The 17,315-nt window shown below is 39.5% G+C and overlaps 1 protein-coding gene across 2 annotated transcripts in view; it reads left to right on the top strand.

Annotated features, from left to right (window-relative positions):
* CBX1 (chromobox 1) overlaps nucleotides 1–17,315 on the top strand; it is a 50,952-nt gene extending 33,637 nt beyond the window's left edge. The window contains exons 2-5 of one of the 2 annotated variants that reach the window (XM_044001026.1): nucleotides 12,174–12,347; nucleotides 12,800–12,977; nucleotides 13,605–13,699; nucleotides 15,825–17,315. In XM_044001026.1, coding sequence (XP_043856961.1) covers nucleotides 12,208–12,347; nucleotides 12,800–12,977; nucleotides 13,605–13,699; nucleotides 15,825–15,969 — 558 coding nt within the window. In that variant the 5' untranslated portion in view covers nucleotides 12,174–12,207 and the 3' untranslated portion in view covers nucleotides 15,970–17,315. Of the gene's footprint in view, nucleotides 1–12,170; nucleotides 12,348–12,799; nucleotides 12,978–13,604; nucleotides 13,700–15,824 lie in introns of both variants that reach the window. The other variant, XM_044001025.1, reaches the window with a different exon arrangement.

Raw genomic sequence — 17,315 nt, 5'->3', positions numbered from 1 at the left:
ATGCAGAGACAAAGATCACTGGCCCTCAAGAAGCTTATTCTAATTCTTATATGGAGGTGTACTACATGAATACAAATTAATTTTTTTTTTTATGAATACAAAGCAGTTCGGAGAGGGAGGGCCCTGAGTTTAGATCTCACATCAGACACTAGCAGTAAGTGGGCAAGTCACTTAACCCCAATTGATTGGGGGGGGGGCGGCAGCAATGAGGGTTAAGTGACTTGCTCAGGCTCACACAGCTAGTGTCAAGTGTCTGAGGTCAGATTTGAATTCAGGTCCTCCTGAATCCAGGGCCAGTGCTTTATCCACTGCACCATCTAGCTGCACCCCAGTTGCCTTTAAACAAAAATCTGGGGCCATCTCCAGTCTTTCTGATATATATCATAAACTCCTGGATGGCTGCCTCGCCAATCTGTAAGGGGGGTTTTAATAGACTCCCCAGGTTCATTAAGCCCCATACTGGCCAATCTGTAAGGGCTGAATTTAATATGGGAAGAACTGATTGGAAGGGCTAGTTGCAATATTGGGACTCAGAAAACAATGAGGGACCTCTAGGTCCCGAGCCTGTCTCTTCCACACTGCCCCCTCCCTCACCTACTTCTCCCAGACTGATAAGAAAAAGCCTCTTTTCAATAAAAGCAAAAAAATAGGGTTTATTGAAAAGAACAAATTTAGAAATAAGGACAAAGAACAAATAGGAAATACGACCTGTAACCTTGCCCACTGTGGACTCAGCTGCTTCCTATCCCCCTTGCTGCTCTCTTCTTTTCTCCCTCCATCTCCGTCACTTGCTCTGTGAATGTGGCTTCTCCCTAGCTCACTGCTTGCCCTGTAACCTTGCATTTCCTCTCTGTCTTCGTCGCTCCCCTCTGGTCTACCCCGCCCCCATCCCTACCTCCAGAATAAAAAAACCTTCTCTCACAGGAAACTCAGGCCAACTGCCCACACACCTCAAGCTAATTAGCTGGCACCCCCAGGGGCCGTGCCCAAGACCTGCTGGGGCACGGATTTCCATGCAGGGCGTGCCTGGGGCTTGGAGTTTTCATGTAGGGCGAGCCCAAGGTGGAGGAAGACATGTGGGGCATGAGGTTTTCCGTGCATACCCTTGCTGGGCGCCAGGTGGGGCGTGCCAAGGCTTTCTAATTTTAGCCAAAAATGGGGCCCCGAAAACAATTCTTGCACTATCTTGCTACTGGACTAAGATGGCTCTGGAGGCAAGAGTGAGGTTGGTGACCTTGCATAGTCCTCTATCACTTAAATCCAATTCTCAGTGCAAGTCATGACATCACCCCATGTCATGATCCTCTTCCAGAATGAAGGACAAACAACAAGAAGGATTGATTATTGGCTTCTTGACAATTCAGACAATCTTACCTGAAATCAAAACTTAGAAAAATATCCAATTACAAATCCCACAAGATTTTTGTTTTGTTTTTTTGTTTTTGCAGGGCAATGGGGGCCAAGTGACTTGCCCAGGGTCACACAGCTAGTAAGTGTCAAGTGTCTGAGGCTGGATTTGAACTCAGGTACTCCTGAATCCAGGGCCGGTGCTTTATCCAGTGTGCCACCTAGCTGCCCCTCTCCCTCAAGATTTTTACTTCAAATTGGCAAAACATTACTAATTACAGTTTTAGGTTAGGTTATTATTCTTTTTTCATGTTCCAGTATATGTGATTAACAGTGAGCACAAATAAGGACATTTCATTTATCCTTCATTTATTCTGGAGTTTCACGGATAGTGAATACTAGTTTACTCATACAGTGAATAGTTGGTTTAAAACCCCCCAGAAAATTCTGTTTTTAATAAGCCTGTATTGTCTATTTACCCCTTATTCAGGGAAAGACTAAAATCTTTGAATTTAAGGCCTGATAACCTATCATTTATTAATGTCTTAGGGAAAATGAGGTAGGGGGTTAGGGAAAGGGGTTTGGGGTCCTTAGGAATTCCTCTTTAAAGAATTACACCCTCTTGCACACAAAAGCAATTAGAATAAGATAATAGTTTATTTAGGGGCTGGGGAAGGGAAGGGAAGGGAAACCAAGAGAGAAATCCTTGGACTTCTCATGGGGAGAAAGGCATGGCACAGAGCATGGCTCTGAGATACCAATCTCCTTGAGCAGGAGACAGGCAGATACTTTTATGGAGGTCTGATGGTGGTCCAATGAGGTGATCCTCTGACTGTGGAAAGTTCCCTTATTGAGGCTGATCTCAAGCCATCTCTCTCCTCCTTCCAGCACAAAGGCAGCAGCCACACCCAAATTTATCTCCCCAGGGGTGAGGGAGACTTGTATGAAGGGTGGGGGTCTCGGAGCTAGCTCAGTCTGATCTGGTTCCACTTATCTCTTTAGGTGTGTCTGTTCTTTGGTTTAGTTTCTCAAGGAGAAGGTTCTTTGATGTACCCCAGAGAACTTCTGGGGTGCTCTGGGCCCATAACATTAACATGTAAAATTTGATAATTTGCATTAGTAACAACCAAATGATTTTTAGGTGCAGACTTTTGTAAATTTCCGTACTTTGACTGGGAAAGCTCCTACCCAGTTCCTCAAACTTCAGTACTTTGGGATGTTACAACATGCTTTCAGCAGGGTTGACAAGATCTTAAAACCTCACTGAAGTAGAAAGCCCTGAGGAACCTCACAGCTTAAAGAGAACTGTAGTACTTTTCTTCTAATTGCAAGTTGTTAGTATCATCCATCTTAGCACAAAGCATACCCCTTTAAATATTTAACAGTTTTCAAATGTTACTGTATTGTTTGAGCAGTTGGATTTATAATCTAACAGCATTCCCCCATGACAGAATCATTGTTAGTTTAAGGAAGAAGTTGCCTTTCTAGACACTTTCGAATCAATACAATTCTAATTGCCTGCTATATTTCTAGGCACTGTTTAAGTAGGATTAAGCAATATCTGCAATTAAAAAAATAATATTAAGCTTCCTTGTAGCAGGAACTGTGTTGAATTTTTCATTCAAGAGAAACATTTACTTCTCTTTTAAACCAGCAGTGGCTTACAAATTTAAACATGAAACAAAACTTATTATTAGTTGGGTGATATTAATTTAGTCAAATGCATTTCCAAATTATCCTATGTAGAAAATATTTTTTTTACCTTTGACAGTTTATATGATAACATTTAACACTGTCTTGTAGATTCAATAAAGTTAAACTGAGGTATGTACTCTGAGCAAGATCAGTTTATTTATAAACTCATATAACTGTTAACAGACAAGTTAGACTGGCTACCTCTGTAAGGCCAGTGACCACAGTGAGATGGGGAGGACCCTCTTTATTGACACACAAGAAAGAAAGTCTTAGTAGGAATGGAATATTACAGTTGGCTATATACTAAGAAAAGTGGGAAAGCATTCAGGTGAGGCTTACTCATGCCTTCTCTGACAATTAAGGAATGTTAATTGTTAATGAGACCCACCTGTCTCTTGTAATCTTTGTTAGGGGATCATAACTATGAGACTAGCTGTCCCCTTGGAGGGGAGATAAATCTCCCCTAAAATTGCAGGAGGACAGATGACATCTTTTGGAGAGTACCACCACATTAACTTGGAGCTTAAAAACAACAAACAGATGCCTCAGGAGCTAAAAGTAAGAGAGAAAAACTTTTCCTTTGATTATACCTTTAAGCTAACTCTGAAGGAAAACCAAATTCCTGAGCCTAACTCAAGGATAGAGCAAGATGTCTTTAGATCAGAACTCAGTTATAAAATAATTATATATTTATGTTATTTATTAAATATCTTATTATAATGTTTAAAACATTGAATATATTGAATTTGTATTGTATCATAAACATTTCTAATAATTAAAAAATCAATACAGCATAAAATCAATACTGTAGAAATTGGAGGTAAATATGAATTTTGATACTTTCAAGACCAATGTAAAATATTTTACAGTGTTCATCACATTTCAAGCACTGTGCTAAAAAACACTTTAGACTCATATGATTCTCCCGACAACTTGGGAGGTGGGTGGTATTATTTATTATCCCATTTACATATTAGCAGAACTTGAGGGAAAGGAACTTGCCATGGTCAGTAAAGAATACATTTCTGAGGCTGGGTTTGACTCAGATTTGCTTGATTCATGTACTTTCTAGTATTACTGCCTTAAATAGCATATTCCTTTTTTTAAAATAGTAAACATTTTTATTTAAAGTTTTGAGTTTCAAATGTTATCCCTCCTTCCTTTCCTCCCTCCCCTTCCCCTGTCCTGAGACAGTAAGGAATCAGATAAAGGTTATACATGTTAAATAGCATTCTGATTTGCCACAATTATAATTCAATTTCAGAATAAAATTTTGATCAGATTAAATCTAGATTTTTAATCACTAATGGTAATATTTAAACCCCAATTTTCCCAAGGGGACTATTGCTTTCAGTTAACACAACTTTTCTTTATTTCCTTTCATATCAATTCCTTTGTTTTCTTAATTTAGCTCCACCTTTTTTTTTTTAAGTGAGGCAATTGGGGTTAAGTGACCTGCCCAGGGTCACACAGCTAGTAAGTGTCAAGTGTCTGAGGTTGGATTGAACTCAGGTACTCCTGACTGCAGGGCCGGTGCTCTATCCACTTCTCCACCTAGCTGCCCCTCCACCTTTTCTCAAGACATTTCAGTTGTAACTCTGGGGAGGTTAAAGAGAAGAGGGCCACATACACAATTTGGATTTAGAAAGATGTTGACCTACTGAAAAATAGTGCCTGTGGGAGTGAGCTTTTAATTCTACAAAATTAACTCATTTAAAAATATTTTACAAAGTTTCTTTAATTTATCTAATTAAAACAATTACATGTATAACCACACTATAATCATTTTGATATTTGATATTTGAAATCACTGTCTTAGTTTTTCTGAATCGATTTTTATTAATTCTGATTGAGTTGCTCTGAAGGATTGAATGTTGGGACTTTGATCGCTAACTTATTTTACAATAAAGTAGATTTGTCTTTTCTGAACTACATTCTAATTTTTCCTTTATTTCTTCACATTAAAGATTACTTATATAGAATTCATCTTTTTTGAATTTCTTTACAATTTAACACACTTTTTTTACATGAAACCAGTTAATTACAATATTTTTGCCTTTGGGCTTATAAAGCAGTTTATTCCCATTTCTTTAGGTAACTTTCCAGTTCACCAGTAAATTTGTCATTTACATTACTTAATTGCTTAGGCAGATACAAACATTATTCCAAAATAAATTTTACTTACATTTTAAATTGTTCCCTTATTTGAACAAGTTTCTCTCTTTTCACGTTGGAACTTCACTGATAACTGCTTTCAGTTCCTTTTTTAAAATTTTCTTTTAAAATAAAACCTCAAACTCATTGGTTTGGAAACTTCAATTCCTTATTTGTAAATTCATCTTGTTCCTCTACACCTGAACTTTTACAGTTTTTTCTTAAAACATATTTACTATTTCAGTATTTTTAAAATTTGGACATTTATATTGGAGAAATAACATTTCAGTCAACAAATTTCATTTCTGGTTCAACAGTTCCTTTGATTTGGGTGAGGTTAATTTCTTTAATAAACAATAATCATTTGACTCCAAAATAATTTGTCAGCTGAATCTTTGGCAGTTTTAGACCAAATTTCACATGTTAATAGTGCACATTTTTGTCATCCCAGGGTGGAGGGGGTGTGTGCTTTTGGTGTGCTATTATTGGAACCCATCCTGTCTTCTACTTACAAGAGGGTTTCCCCTAAGGGATTCCCTAGATGCCCTATATAGAAGAGAAAGATTCTCTTTCTTATCTTTAACAGGAATTGATACCTCTACTTACAGAAGGGATAGATTACTCCTTTCTGCCTTTATAACAGGATTGGTGCTAACTGTCTTTAAGAAACCAGGGGACTCCTCATTTCTAAAATATATCGGGAAATGGTCCAAGGATACGAACAGGCAGTTTTCTGATGAAGAAATCAAAGTTACATATTGCCATATGAAAAAAATGCTCTTAATCACTATTGATTAGAGAAATGCAAATTAAAACAACTCTGAGGTACCACCTGACACCTGTCAGATTGGCTAATATGACAAAAAAAGGAAAATAACGAATGTTGAAGTTGTGGAAAAATTGGAACACTAATGCATTGTTGGTGGAGCTGTGAACTAATCCAACCATTCTGGAGAGCAGTTTGGAACTATGCACAAAGGGCTATAAAACTGCATATCCTTTGACCCAGCAATACCACTTTGGGGTCTTTTTCCCAAAGAGATCATGGAAAAGGGAAAAGGACCTACATGTACAAAAATATTTATAGCTGCTCTTTTTGTGGTGGCAAGGAATTGGAAATTGAGGGGCTGCCCATCAATTGGGGAATGGCTGAACAAGTTGTGGTATATGAATGTAATGGAATTCTGTTGTGCTATAAGAAATGATGAGCAGGTAGATTTCAGAGAAACCTGCAAGGCCTTACGTGAACTGATGCTGAGTGAGAGGAGCAGAACCAGGAGAACATTGTACACAGTATCAGCAACATTATGTGTTGATCAACTGTGATAGACTTGATTCTTCTCAGCAATACAGTGGTCCAAGATAGTTCCAAAGAACTCATGATGGAAAATGTTCTTCAAATCTAGAAAAAAACAAACCTGTGGAATCTAGATGTAGATCAAACCATACTATTTCTATTGTTTTTTGTTCTTCTTGTTTTTCTTTTGAGGTTTTTCCATTTTGCTGTGATTGTTCTCTCATAATATGACTAATGCAGAAATATGTTTAGTGTGATTGTACATATATAACCTATATCGGATTGCTTGCTGTCTTGGGGAGGGGGAGGGAGGGAGAAAAATTTGAAACTAGAAACAAATGTTGAAAACTATCTCTGAACGTAACTGAAATTGACCCTAAAATGAAAAAAAAGTTATTTATTTAATTTTTAAGAGAGAGAGACACCAGGGGACTTACCTGCCCTGGGAAATTTGAGATTGAGTTCAAGGGGTAATCCTCCATGAAGGAAGACCCTCAGTGAAGAATAAAACTGGAACATCCTAGAAAATTCCTTGAAGAGTGTGAGGGAAAACAATCCTCTTCTCAATTATTCTCAGGAACTCAAGCAGCCATGTGATAAAGGCTCGTTTATTTCCTTCTTGTGAGAAGGAGGCACCCTTGTCCAGCTAGTAGATGCAAAGAATGGGGGCTCACAGGCCCTGTTTTAAACCCTAGTCCATATCGCGAATGGACCCTCCTCTTTTTCACTATTGGTTACAAGGGTTACAATCTATGAGCAAAAACTAGCTAATCGGAATGCAGTATTCCCATCCCTAATCAGTTCTTCCTTATATGGGCACAACTCAGGAGTTGACCTTATTCTTCTGTGTTGTTTAAAAATCTAAATGTGGGTTCTAATCTGTCGTCCCCCCCCCAATTTTGGGGGGAAACTGGCTAAAATCACTGATAAATTCACCAAGAGTTTAGGCTTTTAAGGGTTCATTAAAAGATATAAGATAGTAAAGAGAGAGAGAGATTGAGAACAGATTGAGAACAGATTTCTTATAGCATGGAAATACTAGCCTTCCTAATCTCCCACATCAAGTCCTGCCACCAAATCGATGTCTCAAACCCAAAGAGGAAAAAGTTCCCTGCCAGCGTCCACTTCCTCCTTCATGTTCTCCTCCCAGAAATGGGAGGTACTTCAAGCTGATTGGCTAGTGTCATTCAAATCCATTGGTTCACTGGACTTGAAGGTGGTCTTGAGTTAAGTTCAAAGTTTTTAGCTTCTGATAACAGTACCTTCTTATGGCTAGCCAGATGTGCTTACAATCTAGTTAACAGTCAGTTTACATTAATCTACAGGTGGGCCTTTGAGTATCTGCTAAATCCCCTTATCTACCATATTATTTTATCTTTGACATGATTTCTTATATGGACACAACTCAGGAGCAGACCTAATTTAGACCAGGGCTCCTTGAACCATGTGATTTTGTTAGCCAGATGGGGAGGAGGGGATCTGAGACCTTTGTCCTAAAAACAGGTCAGGAGGAGTATGATTTTTTTTTTTTTGGTGGGGCAGTGAGTGTTAAGTGACTTGCCCAGGGTCACACAGGTAGTGAGTGTCAGGTCTAAGGCCAGATTTGAACTCGGGTCCTCCTGAATCCAGGGTCTGTGTTTTATCCACTGTGCCACCTGGCTGCCCCCAGCAGGAGTATGATTGACTGTTATATCCTCATTGAGAGAAGACAATTACCCATTTTCTCACAAAGAGGCTGTCTGAATTGCTAGGGTCCCCGTCTCAACCTACTGGCTACCTCACCAGTTGTGATAGAAATCTGAGGGACAAAGATTAAAGTTTTCAAGCATATCAATTTATTAGCAAGGCTAGCAATTGTCAATAAAATAGGTCCAGGACCTCCTCACTGGATATGGCAGTTTACAAAAGCATTCTTATAGTCAGTAAAGAAGAACAAATCAAATGATATAATCTTGAGTAATAGGTGTTCCTTCATTCTGATTGATTGGCTAGTGGTTGATAAAATTCTTGTGGTTAGAAAAGAAAAGATAAACAGAAGTTAAGGTTGGAATATTTGGGGACAGGGAATTTGAAGTTTGTACCCTTGTTTCCTGGAACATTCTGTAGTTAGCACATTCTCACAAAATAGGGAACATTGGCAAGAATCTAGTGATCAATCTTACTATGAATTGGATTTGGTTTTCACACCTCACATAACTAATCAGTTGCCATGTCTTGCCATTTTTACCTCGATAACATTTTTCCTATTTTTGTCTACTCATATAGCTCCCTCATTTAAAATCCCTTATTCCCTCTAATGGAAATTATTGGGGTGACTTCCTAAATTAGTTTCTGTGCCTGAAGTCTCTTTCCTTCTCTAAGCCATCCTCCAGACAACTATCAGAAAGATTTACCTTAATGACAGGTCTGATCATGTCCCTCTATTATTCATTAACCTCCAGTGGCTCTTTGTTGCCTTCTAGGAAAAGTATTAGGGCATCCCAAAACACTTAGTGTGGCTTTAGGCTTTATACCCTATATAAACTCTGCTGTTTGGCTTTTCAAAACCCCTCACAACCAGACCCCCACCTATCTTTCCAGCCTCGTTGTACATTACTCCCCCTTCCTTATTCTATGGTCCAATCAAATTGGTCTCTTTTTCTGTTCCTCACACTTGTCACACTCTATCTCTATGACTTTGCATGAACTCTCTCTTTGATTCTGTTTCAAAAAATCTCTCTCTCCAATGTGCAGTTCAAGCACTCCCTTCTTTTTTTTTTTCAAGCACTCCCTTCTACATAAAGCATTTCTTGATTTTCTATAACTTCAGATGTTCTCCCTACCATGTATTTATTCTTTATATATGTATTTATTGTTCCCCCCATTAAAATGTAAGCTCCTTGTGATTAGAGATTGAGTCTTTGTATCTCCAGCTAGCACAATACCTAGTACCAGCAAGTTTTTAATAAATTCTTATTGATTAATTGGTCGATACTTTATTCTATAGACAATAGGGAGTCACTGGAATTCATTAAATATCCAGTGGTGACATGGTCAGATTTGTGCTTTAGGAAAATCACTTTGAGTCACCTAAGTTGAGAACCTGAGTGGCCTGAAGGATAGTGGTGCCCTTGCTGATAACAGGGAAGGTTGGGGATTTGGGGGGAGGTAACAAATTCTGTTTTGGATCTGTTGCATTTGAGATGCCTCCTGAATACTGAGATATTCAGTATGAAATGTTCACTAGGCAGCAAATGACACAGAACAAGACTTGAGCTAGATATGAAGATCTATCTAGGAGTTATCTGCATAAAGTATTAAGCCCATAGGAGCTGATGAGGTCAGTGAGTGAGAGTACAAGAGAAAAGGGCCTAGGGTAGTATACCCTCCCTCTCAGTAGGCATGGAATGGATTGCAGCAAAAGAGACTAAGAAGAAGACAGGAAGACAACCAGGAGAGCAGTGTCCGGACATCTGTGTTAGACTACTGAGGAGAAGATATTAATTTTGATGAGATGATTGGTAATTTTGAAGTCATTTCACAGTTAAGTAATGAGGTCATAAGCCACATTTTCAAGAATTGAGGGGTGAAAGGCACGGATGGAAGAAATGGGAATACTGAAAGACATGGCAGCAAGTGCTTACCAAAGATATTCATACAGTTAATGAATGGGGAAGAAACAGTTGATGAAAGTGTCAGTAAGCCAAGTCTTACTATGGTCATCATCTCAGAAGACATTGCTGTTTTCAGGGGGTACCATGCTAAAGACACGACAAATCAGCAGTTTTGAAGGTGGGACATTTGTTATATAGAGTCTTGATAAACCAAACCGTAATTCAGCAGAGGAGTACTGTATAACTAACTAAACCTCTGTAGTATCGTTCATGTGGTAAATTCTAACTCATGTTCATAGTCTCTTAAGCCTTTGGGCCACAATCTTTAAAATAATGTTCCATATACTCATGCACTGAATTTTAAACCTTTCCATAGGGTTTAGACCTGGAGGGCACCTTTGTGGGTCACGTCTAACTTTAATCCCCTAATTTTTCTTTCATTCATTTATTGCAGGACAATGAGGGTTAAGTGACTTGCCCAGGGTCACACAGCTACTAAGTGTCAAGTGTCTGAGGCCAAATTTGAACTCAGGTCCTCTTGAACCCAGGGCTGGTGCTTTATGCACTGTGTCACCTAGCTGCCCCAATCCCCTAATTTTTAAAATAAGAAAACCCATGTTCTAGAAGGGTTCAGTGGATTGCCGATCTTCTCTCAGAAGCAGGATTTGGAATCTAGGGCCTAAACTTTCAGAAATCAGTTCTTTTAATAATATTGGTGATCTACTATTAGTTGTTTCTAATCCATTTGCTACTTACATTTAGGATAAGATAGTCACACTGGTAATAAAGAAAGCCTGAGATTTGCACCTAGGTCATCTGACACTGAATTTAGCAGTCTTTTTGTACCTTCCTACCTCTAGTTATTTTGCTTCTCAGCCTTAAGCTGAGATGTTTTGTAATATCTAGTCCTATAGGGAAATAGTTTGCCTTATAGGCACAGCAGCACCATCTAGTGGCAAGCAGAATAACTAAATCTATAATCCTTTCTAAAGCAGAATACCTGCCTTTTATTACTACAATATACCTCTAATATTTACCTAGCTATGGGACACAGAAAATTCTACTGTGATGGATTGTACGGAGAGGACAAAATAGGATTTTAAAAATATGCTAAAAAGAAACAAAGGAGAAGTTTGGCAATCTTTATATGGATGACCTCCAGAAAGTATAAGAAGTTAGAGAATTTTTAAAAACTCAAGGCTTAAAGTAAAAGCTTAAAGCATAGTTACAGATAGGAATAATTTCTTATGTCTAACATTTGTAAGGGGCCCAGGGGGATGTGTTGTTGTTTTTTTTTTGTTTTTTTTTTTTTGGTGAGGCATTTGGGGTTAAGTGACTTGCCCAGGATCACACAGCTAGTAAGTGTCAAGGGTCTGAGGCCGAATTTGAACTCAGGTCCTCCTGAATCCAGGGCTGGTGCTCTTATCCACTGCGCCACCTAGCTGCCCCAGATGTGTTCTTAATATAGTATTTCATACACTATGTGGTAAGAGAAGAGACATGTTTTTTTTCCTAAAAGCTGAACTTAGGGGCAGCTAGGTGGTGCAGTGGATAAGAGCACCAGCCCTGGATTCAGGAGGACGTGAGTTCAAATTTGGCCTCAGAAACTTGACACTTACTAGCTGTGTGACCCTGGGCAAGTCACTTAACCCTCATTGCCCCGGGGGGGGGGGGGTTGGGGGGCAGGGGGCTGAACTTATTTTCCTTGAAGGGCTTAAGATAGTATCTAGGTGTGTTATGGAAGGAAATTGAAAAACCACTCCAGTAACTTTGCCAAGAAAACCCCAAATGGGGTCACAAAGAGTCAGATACAACTGAATTGAAGTGTGCTTGAATTTGAGAATACTGAAGAATTGCTGAGATTTGTTGGGTCTGTTTCACAGAACAACATTTCTTGCTTTGTATGTGTCCTTCAGCAGCATGTTTGAGAGGGGGTGGGGGAGATTATAGGAATACTGAACATTGTAGCACAAAATGTAAACAGACAGTAGCACTGTCTGTGGTTTTCTTCCCACTCAGGAAATCATTTTGAAGATCTTCTCTGGCCCTGATAGCTTTTTTTCCTCCCTTTCTTATTTCTTCAGCAGCGTCAGCCTTTATACCAGAAAGCTGGCGGGTACAATGGGAAAAAAGCAAAACAAGAAGAAAGTGGAAGAAGTACTAGAAGAAGAAGAAGAAGAATATGTGGTGGAAAAAGTTCTTGACCGGCGAGTGGTGAAGGGCAAAGTGGAGTATCTCCTGAAGTGGAAAGGCTTCTCCGAGTAAGCTGTCGATTGAGTACTTACTATGTTCAGGGCATTATGCTGGATGCTGTTGGGATAAAATGAGTTCGTCTTGCCTTCAAGGAACTTATGATCTATTAGAGGAAATAAGAGGTATCTAAATAACTATAATGGTAGAATGTGATCTCTGGGGAACAATATGTGAACTTGTGGGTAGAGAATATTTCCACATAACTCCAAATCAAAGACAAAAATCATTTGTCAGTACAAGATCAGCATAATTTTTGAGAGAGTAAGTTTTTGTTTTAGCTCCAAGAACAAATTTTATCTCTACTAGCTTTTCTTCTCTCTTGGTCCAGTTTGTTGGTGTGGTTGTGGGATAAGATACTGGCCAGTTAATGATGACTCAACAGCTAACCTGGCAGCAGCCCTCTTAGTTCAATTACAGTAAGTTTAGCTGGAAAAATTGACTTTTGATGCTTTGGTTTCAGTGAGGACAACACTTGGGAACCAGAGGAGAACCTGGATTGCCCTGACCTCATTGCTGAGTTTTTACAATCACAGAAAACAGCCCATGAGACAGACAAGACAGAGGGGGGCAAACGCAAAGCTGATTCAGATAATGAAGATAGGGGAGAGGAGAGCAAACCAAAAAAGAAGAAAGAGGAGGTAAGACTGGAAAAAGGAATTCTTCCTTAGCCCAGGTTGATACTTCTTTCAGAATAACATAAAATTAATTGGTCACGTCTTAACACAATAAACTCTTACAAGTGTAGCCTTAAGTAAACCAGTCTCTTCATCCTCTTTTTTCCCCACATACGTAGCAAACAAAGGTTGAGCCTTCTGACTTTTTTAGACTAACTAAACGAATGTTCAGAGAACTACTTTGGGATGCTTTGCTGAGAAAGCCATATTTCTACCCCAACCATTATGTGAGAAAGAACCGAGGTTCCACTACTCTCACCTTAATGGTGCAATCTCTATTTGGTTTCTATCCTATAGAACAGAGGGCCCCAACATTTTTGGTTACAAGCCATTTTTAAAAGGTTTGGATGTTTTTTCCTGTTCGAATGCTCCAATGTAGTTACTTTCTAAGGATAAAGAGAGGCAAGTTATTTTCTTATACAGAATGAGAAATCATACAGATTCATACTATGCACAAACTGGTAAAAAAATCCACTTTTTCTCCTGTAGGAAAGTGGCCACTTTTAGAATTGGGAAGGCATAAGTGATTCAAAACATAATAGACTTCTGTACACAAAGTTCACATATTTTTCTGTACTTCTGGTCTTTTAGTCAGAAAAACCCCGAGGCTTTGCCCGAGGGTTGGAGCCAGAAAGGATTATCGGTGCTACAGATTCCAGTGGGGAATTGATGTTCCTGATGAAATGGTGAGTGCCATTGAAATCAGTGCCTCTGGATGAAGGGGTAAGGGTGGGGATGTGGTGGCTTTTCTCCCCATGTGTTCTGTGCCAGAGAAAAAGAGCTGGTCATTGCATTCACTCAGGTGTGAAGTCTGGGTCCTTAAGATTCTGTGGCTCTTGGCTCTTTTCTTTTTTTCTTTTCAGGAGATGAGAGAAATCTGGAGTGAAGACAGTATGGGAAAGAATTTCACTCCATTGTTATAAAAATGCAGGAAAAGATTTGAAATGTGATAGGACACTCTACTACCACCTCCAAGTAGAAATTGAACTGACCCCAGGGGAGAGCTTGTTAATTCTTCAGTATTTGTATTGAACCTGTGTGATTCTCTTTACTGGATAAGTCCCATCCCCTTCCAATTGGTATAAAAGGGAATCCCACAGTTCCTTAATTGTCATCAAGGCATGTTTGTCAACAAATACAGAGTAACCCCACTAAGTGCTTTCATTTTAGCATTTACTTTTTAAGTTACCAATTGGATATACAACTGGTAGGCAATTTTCCACAAAGCATCTAAAATAGTCATTTTGGTAAATTGCTCAAAATTCTTCAGAATTACACTCTTCCCCTGTTTATTATTGGTTCTCTAATCTCTCTTGTTCCTTTAAAAAATGAATCTCAAGGGGCAGCTAGGTGGTGCAGTGGATAGAGCACCAGCCCTGGAGTCAGGAGTACCTGAGTTCAAATTCGGCCTCAGATACTTAACACTTACTAGCTGTGTGATCCTGGGCAAGTCACTTAACCCCAATTGCCTCACTAAAAACAAAAAGAAAAAGAAAAAAAAAAAGAATCTCATCTGTTGTATGTTTAAAAATGAATAAAGATAGGGGCAGCTAGGTGGCGCAGTGGATAAAGCAACGGCCCTGGAGTCAGGAGTACCTGAGTTCAAATCCGGCCTCAGACACTTGACACTTACTAACTGTGTGACCCTGGGCAAGTCACTTAACCCCCATTGCCCCGCCAAAAAAAAAAAAAAAGAATAAAGATGGAGCAGGTGATTTGCAGTTCTAGAATCAGATGCACCTCCAAAGCACCATTCTCTGAGACTTGATTATCAAAGTAGAAACTGCCAGAGGTCTCTACTGACTCCTTTACTTTAGAGCTGTGGTTCTCCAACTTTCCCACAATGATAGAACCCTTTAAACTTTGGCAGAACTCTTAGAGTCAAATCCTCCAAAATTCATATTTTTTTTTAAATAAAAACACAAAACTTGGGGTGTTTCACAGTTCCTTTCAGCACAATTTGAGAAATACAACTTTCCCAACATCTCAGGTGGCTGCCATGAGGCATTTGAAGTCTGTCACAACTGTCCTTCCTCTTGTGCATTTTTACTAGATTTGGTCCTCAGTCACAGCTTGCCCAAGCTGAAAAGAAGTTCTATATCTAAAGTGCTACATAGAAAACAGTCATGTTATCACCACAGCTTAGCTGTCTATTTTCTGTCAGCATGTAGTAAGATCTGAATTAAACTATGATCTGTGGGGCCTCTGCTGCCATCATGGACAGTTGATGCTCTTCTTGCTTCTCTCATGAAACATTACTAATGTCCCAAAGATATTATTTCCCATAATCTTGTATCTCAAAGGACGTTTTCTTGAATGCCAAGTAGTAATGTTATTGTCAAGGATAAACTGTCGAAAAAGAAAATTGAGAGTGATGAAAATTAGGAGGAAAAGAAAAATGTTTGTTTGCATTAACTCTGGTTTTTAAAAAAATAGCTTCATCCTTACTTGGAGTCAAGCTGGCCCTGGCATCTCAGCTTTCATCAATAGTAAGAGGTGACCCTTAGATCCGTTAATTGGCCTCTCTGAATTCTTTGGTTTTAGGAGTAAGCTTGCTGTAGAGAATGAATCGTCCTATCATTGTGGGATGGGGAGGGCCAGCTTCCTGGTCAGTTCTTGGCAAAGACATACAGGTGTGGCAAGGGGAGAAGCGATCAACCAGACAAAATAGAATCTCATTTGTAACATTACTTGACCATAAGCCATCAGCAAATACTACTTGGACCATACTGCTCACCCTGTGGAAAGAAGTTTGAGGTTCACCACCCCCAATCCGACTTGGTCTTGATAGGCTCTGCTTTATTTCTACAGGAAAAATTCTGATGAAGCTGACCTAGTTCCTGCCAAGGAAGCCAACATCAAGTGCCCCCAAGTGGTCATCTCCTTCTATGAGGAGAGGCTGACGTGGCATTCTTACCCTTCAGAGGATGATGACAAGAAAGATGACAAAAATTAATTCCATCATGTGCCAGCCTCTGTGTCCCTCAGACTGTGGATTTGAAGTGGGGAGGGGTAGAAGGAGTTCTGCTTGTCTTGACATCATAGAAGGGGCTTGAGAAGATGTCCTTTGAAGAGCCAGTATGATTCCTGTGCCCTGCAGCAGCATCCCAAGGGCTTTAGGCAGTTCTGTGCTGTACACTTTGCAAACCTGTCCCAGTGGAGGGGAAAAGTGTTTGGGGCAGCCCATTCTTCACTTTGCTGAGAAGAGAAGCAAAGGCCCTTCCATGAAGGATAGACCTTGTGGAGCAGGTGTGGAGTTGAACAAAGATAGATACTGCAGCTCTTCAAAGAGCATCTCCACAACCCACGGCCGCCTTCCCAATAGTGTTAACTCTGCATTTTTACCACGTAGCATGTGTGTAGTTTTTGGCTATTACTGGTGTATCATTTGGAGGGGTGGGGGAAGGGATAAAGGGAATGAGTAGGGTCATTTTTTTTTTTGTTGTTTTGTTAAAACAGGGGAGGGGGGAGGGGGAGTGAACTGACAATAATCCAGTTCCATGTCCAGAAACTTAACTTTTTAAAATGGTCATTGGCAACATAAATGAGGACTGTGAGAGACTGTACAAAGCTGTGAATGCCTGAAATCTATAAGCCAAGGTATGCTCTGCCTGAATTTAGTGCTATCTCCCAAAAACTACTCCAAGCTGATTGGAGATGGAATTCTTCTGGAAGTTGAGGCTGGGTGTGGGGGGTGGGGTTTGAAGGGAGAGGAGAGAAGCACAGATAGGCCAGTCTGTTGTTTAGTTAAAGGTGCTAATTCTTGAAATTGAACCGAAAATTCTACAACCTCCCATCTCCTCCAACTGAGTTGTTTTAAATCTCAGCTTGTCTATCCAGCTAATGATGTGTGGAGGTAGAGGATTGACAGGGCCCATAGTCTTAGTGTAGATAACTCTTGGAGCCTCTCTGTTTTTTTGGAACTCAGAAACCATTTGTGGTGGAGTTCTAACACTGACAGCACAAGTTTAATCAGATCAACACATGGGTTGAATGATTTAGAAAGCCTCAGGAAAAGAATGAACTTTTACCCTGGGCATTGGTTCACTTTTTTAAAAAACACAGTTAAAATGGAATTTTAAAAATCCTGGGAATTACCCAGTCCCTGAAATAATTCATGTCTTGAATCATGACACCCACCAATTCTCCATGTCATCTAGGGTGGGCTACACTAGAATGTCATTGTTTTAAAAAAAAAAAAGCCTTTTTTTTAAAAAGCATGTTTTTAAGTTTCTGTGAAAACTTTGATTAAAATGTAAAACTTGTTGGATTTGAACTTCATACCAAGCTCTGTCAGTTTTT

Source organism: Dromiciops gliroides, chromosome 4 (assembly GCF_019393635.1).
Source record: "Dromiciops gliroides isolate mDroGli1 chromosome 4, mDroGli1.pri, whole genome shotgun sequence".
Lineage (NCBI taxonomy): Eukaryota > Metazoa > Chordata > Mammalia > Microbiotheria > Microbiotheriidae > Dromiciops > Dromiciops gliroides.
This window is presented reverse-complemented; position numbering and strand designations above follow the sequence as displayed.